Source organism: Pyrus communis, chromosome 3, assembly GCF_963583255.1.
Source record: "Pyrus communis chromosome 3, drPyrComm1.1, whole genome shotgun sequence".
In the NCBI taxonomy this organism is placed as follows: Eukaryota; Viridiplantae; Streptophyta; class Magnoliopsida; order Rosales; family Rosaceae; genus Pyrus; species Pyrus communis.
The window spans coordinates 7,079,112-7,084,822 of record NC_084805.1 but is presented as its reverse complement, the minus strand read 5'-3'; the positions used below and the strand labels follow the sequence as shown (position 1 = coordinate 7,084,822).

At 36.6% G+C, this 5,711-nt stretch overlaps 1 protein-coding gene across 1 annotated transcript; it reads left to right on the top strand.

Annotated features, from left to right (window-relative positions):
- The first annotated feature begins 300 nt into the window (after positions 1–300).
- LOC137730143 (putative polyol transporter 1) lies at positions 301–2,955 on the top strand. The gene is made up of 3 exons (XM_068469209.1): positions 301–457; positions 654–1,000; positions 1,870–2,955. The coding sequence occupies exons 1-3, from the start codon at positions 301–303 to the stop codon at positions 2,953–2,955; spliced, it is 1,590 nt and encodes a 529-aa protein (XP_068325310.1).
- Positions 2,956–5,711: the final 2,756 nt, after the last annotated feature.

Genomic DNA, 5,711 nt, shown 5'->3' with positions numbered 1-5,711 from the left:
GTTTTTTTATTTTATTGCTTTGGTATATAAGAACTAATTAACTAAATTGTGTTCTAGAATTAAGATAATTCAAATATGTTCGTTGATTGATGACAGTACTGGATAACGGTGTTTGTTTTCATGAACAACAACATTTCGGACAAATGGATATAATTTGTATAAATGGTACTGGATTAATAACTCAATCCTCGTATCTGATTCTCTCTCTCTGTCAAGTGATCTCTTCATTTCTCTTTGATAAGTTATCTGTTAGCCCCTCTCTCTATCTATCTATCAATTCATTTATCTAGCTCTATAGATATGGAGATGGGTGACCAGAGAGTAGAAACTAACGCCATCTCCGGCCAACCCCAGAATAGTATTGCAGACTTTGATCCCCCAAAGAAACCCAAGACAAAGAAGTTCGCTGTTGCCTGTGCCGTTTTGGCTTCAATGACGTCTATCTTACTGGGTTATGGTAATTGTTCCTTAAAACTCATGGATATTGTTGGTGGTTGTGGTTCTCTAATGATACACTCATTCTCCACTCCTGTTCTTATTTGATTAAAAATATTATCTTATTATTGCAATCCGCCATTCTCCGTTGTTGCTCTTTTTGTTTTGAAAGAAACTTCTCAATCTGCGACGCATGCTTATTTCAAATTTATCTACAGATATTGGTGTAATGAGTGGTGCGTCCCTTTTCATCAAAGAAAACCTCAATATCAGCGATGTTCAAGTTGAAGTTCTTAACGGTACCTTGAACATATACTCTCTTATTGGCTCCGCCTTGGCCGGTAAAACCTCTGACTGGATTGGACGTCGGTACACCATAGTACTTGCTGGAACAATCTTCTTTATTGGAGCTCTCCTTATGGGTTTTGCCCCGAACTACGCCTTCCTCATGTTCGGTAGATTCATTGCCGGAGTTGGAGTTGGCTATGCTCTTATGATAGCTCCTGTCTACACTGCCGAGATCTCTCCGGCCTCGTTTCGTGGCTTCCTCACATCTTTCCCCGAGGTTTGTTTCATTACCACATTATATTATCATATAATATACTAACTATTTTTGTTATTAGCCAGGGTGATATGTTTACGTAAATATAAGCATCTAAGTATTTGAAAAAAGTTATGCTTGCGAGACCATATATTTATATCACATTTCTATATCATCTCATATAACACGTGGGGCATACAATTAACATTCAATAAGATAAATTCATTAATTGATGTGGCATATAAACTATCACTTGCCACATCCGATGGTATAAAAATATGTTAAAAAATGTGATATTCTAACAATTTCCTAGTAAAAAGTAGGGGAGTGCTATTCACACACTCCTTTTTACCTCCCACACACTCTTATTAATTTTTGTCCAATGGTCTTCTTCAATTCATTCAATCCAACGGCCAAAAATTGAGAGAATGTGTGAGATAGTAAAAAAGAGTGTGAATAGCACAACCCAAAAAATAATGCTAGGGACACCAGATATTTATAGCATATTAGTGTATCATCTTATGTGGCAAGTGATATATGCAACCAACGTTCAATGAGATAAATTCACTAATTAATGTGACATGTACACATCACTTGGCACATTAGATACTACACAAATGTCATATAAAAATGTGCTCACCCTAGAAATTTTCCTAAAATATCTACTGGGTGGCACTATCCACACCATGTTTTACTTTCCATACACCCTCTGAATTTCCGACCGCAAGATCAAATGAACTAAAGAATATCAAAAGACGGAAATTAACAAGAGGTATTTGAAAAATATTAATGGATGTGTAGATAGCACCACCCTATTTATTGTTTCCTAAACCTCTCACATGCATTCACGTGGAGTTTATATTAATAGAATTGATCATTTTGAAAATATGTAGGTGTTTGTTAACGTTGGTATATTACTGGGGTACGTATCCAACTTTGCCTTAGCCAAGCTCCCAATCCACTTGAACTGGAGGATTATGCTCGGCATCGGTGCAATTCCCTCAGTTTTTCTAGCCCTCGGCGTTTTAGCCATGCCCGAGTCACCACGCTGGCTTGTCATGCAAGGGAGACTCGGAGATGCCAAGCGAGTGCTAAATAGAACATCATCTTCTGAAGAGGAATCACAGCTCAGACTAGACGAGATTAAAGAAGCTGTAGGAATCCCCAAAGACTCAAAGGATGAGGTTGTTCAAGTTTCTAAACACAGCCAAGGTGAAGGTGTATGGAAGGAATTGCTCATCCGCCCTACGCCGGCCGTTCGCCACATTTTAATAGCAGCCCTTGGTATCCACTTCTTTCAACAATTGTCAGGTACAGACTCTGTGGTTTTGTACAGCCCTAGGATCTTCGAGAAGGCAGGAATCACTTCTTACAATGACAAGCTACTTGCAACCGTGGCTGTTGGATTTGTCAAGACCATTGCAATCTTGGTGGCAACATTTCAAGTTGATCGGTTTGGACGCCGTATTTTGCTTTTGAGCAGCGTGGGTGGAATGGTAGTTTCTTTTATACTACTCGGTGTGGGTCTTACGGTCGTTGATCAATCCCACAGCAAGGTCCCATGGGCCGTTGGGTTGTGCATCGTCATGGTACTATTCATCGTCGCTTTTTTCTCCATTGGGTTGGGACCCATCACGTGGGTCTACAGCTCTGAGATATTTCCGTTGCAGTTGCGCGCGCAAGGGTGTAGTATGGGGGTTGCCGTAAACAGGTTGACGAGCGGGGTCATCTCCATGACTTTTATTTCATTGTATAAGGCCATCACGATTGGTGGGGCCTTCTTTCTTTACGCGGGAATTGCTGCGCTTAGTTGGGTCTTCTTTTATACGCTGTATCCAGAAACGCAGGGTCGATCCCTTGAAGATATGGAGGTCTTGTTTGGTAAATACCACAAGTGGAGAGAAGCCAATGCCATGCTTAACAAGACTAAGCAAGTTGATCATGGTTTTGGTCACGACAACAAGGCTCAAATCCATTAGGAATAGAAGGGCAATGCTTAATCAATGTTTACTGCACTTTATGATGATGATCAATTCCTTTATCTCATATATTTTAGTTATATGCAACTATACTTACATCTATAAGAATAATTTTCGTTAAAACCCAAAAACTTGTTTGGTACGTAGTGAAGTTCAAAATTTTGAAAACGTTTGGTTTTCATCTTTAGTGAGACATAGATCTCAAGCAATTGCTTCAGCCATTATATTAAATTCTAAACTTTTAAGAAGAAAAATGCCAAGGAACCAAATTTTCAAACCAAATTTTGTAAACCAAATGATACGGTTGTTTATTGGATTAAGTGTTGATTAACATGCTTAACTCCTATTGATGATACATCATTTGGTTTGCAAAATTTGGTTTAAAATTTTGCTACCTAGTGTAAGAATCACTAAACACGGCACATGAAAACCCCAGTCTACCTAGACATCCATTGACTTACCCGTAAACCCTCACCCTCGCTTATCGACTCTCCCTTTATTCTTCTCTCTGATCCTAGCATCCTTTCTAACATTTTCTAGTGGACACAAAATCTGTTGGAGAACAATTCAGAAATAAACAAAAATAACAGAAATAAACAAAACTTGAAATTATAATATTTATTAACCAAAAATACTTGCTGTGCAGAATGAAATTACACAATAAATACAGAAATTAATATAAGAATAACAATGGTACTAACTTGATTACAGAAGATAGAGGTTAGCGTAAAAACTTTGTCCTTCGAACAGTATTTTCGTCCCACTCTTGTGCTTGTGGTTCTACAACATCTGCTCGACCAGGATTCAACTACCTAATTCTACAACCCGCACTGGATTCTAGAATTCTAGCGAATTTGCTTTGTGTGCTTACTCTCTGAAAATTTCGTACGGAAGAATGAGAGGAAGAAAGGATTATCTCACTTGGATATTGTGATTGCAAATATATAGGTTGTTTCACACTCTTTCAAATACATGTTCAGCGTATTTGAAAGTACACAACTCTTTCTAAGAGTTGTGTCTTTTAATCAAAACGTTTTTAATTAATAAATTAATTAAAAACTTAATCTGAAAATTAAAATTAATGAATCAGATTAATTTTAAATTCCAAGGCCCCAAGGCCCAAGGCCCTTGTCTTGATTAATTAATATTAATTCCATTTAGGCTATATTATACAAGCCTAATCCACACAACCATAAGGCCCAAGCCTTCAATCCATTTCTAAAGCACTAAATCTATATAAAGGGCAATGAACCGTAATTTAGAATCTTCTCCGTAATTGCAAGAAGGAAAATTTTTATAGTAATTATTTTAGGAATTCATCTCATGGGTTTTGTCAAACCCTATATATACATATATTATACACATTGTATCTGACAAATCAGGGAATCATATTTCTATATGGTATCAAAGCAAGTTGCTCCATGTATAAAGCTCGATGGCCACACGTGCTCTACATCCCCTTATTTATGTTGGAGTAAGGCCAGGGAAACTAAATTTGTGGACAAAGTTTTGAAAACTAGAGGACATGAAAGTTGATGATTGGTTTATCACATATAGGTTAATATACATGCTTATTCTTATTGGTGACACAGCATTTAGTTTATAAATTTAGTCTTGAAATTTGGTCTCCCTAGCATCACCCTTTGTGTTGTCCACGTGCTAGGCATGAAAATTCAATGACACATTATGACCCCAATAACACAAGTTACGAGGCCGTAATATGCTGGCAGCCACTAAATTGACCACATGAACCCATCATGAGATGACATCACAAGCCGACTTAGTGATGAAAGCCATCATAAGATAATTATAATGTGAACGAATTTGAACCAAACTGTTGTTTATTAATAATCAAAATAGTCTACTAATCAAACCTCATCAACCTCCCCACTTCGGAACACATGTTCGAGGATGTAATCTCATCCTTATCTCATTACTCCAAAGCTAATAATAGCCTCACACAACAATTAACACAAAACAATGTAGTGTCATGCATAATCAAGAGTACAATCATGGAATTATTATATACTAGAATAAACTGCAGTAAGGGACTCATCACCAAAATAGAAAGGTGAAGGTCTCATTGCCAAGCCTACTCTTCACTTCCTGGGTTATCCTTATTCTCACTATATCCTGAAGGGTCGACAAAATAAAGTGTGAGTGGATCAAGTTTATCTAGTTAAAATCATTTGAATATAATAACCCTCATTTTAAAATCATATATATGGTCAAAAACTATATACATATAACATTACCATAACAGTAATCAAGTTTATATCACATCGCTCATCATATCAAAGAATGTAAATTCCATTCACACTATCAAAGTATTCCAAGTGTATAGCAACCTAGTGAAGTGGCATTTACCTAATCAATGACTAGCGTCTATTAACGAATCTAGATTTTACTAGAAATATCAGTACCTGCAATAAACCTACTGTCGTAGCTAGCTATACAATATATATGATGACCATTTGGTGAAAATGAATCACCAATAGTCTTAAGATATCATTCAAGTTTAACTAGATTTAAGTCTCCTCAAAGACTACTCAAGAACATAATATAATATATTATATTATAATATACATCAAATGGTAAGTAGAGCGTCCTTCCTTGTTAGGCTCCTTGCATGATTCCTTTTTAGTAGCCACTAAATTAATTAATCATACATTTGAAGAAAAAATTAATCAACAAATAAAAATAAATCTTCAATCAATTGGGAGAGGAAGAGATGGAGGAGAGTGTAGGGTGTTTGT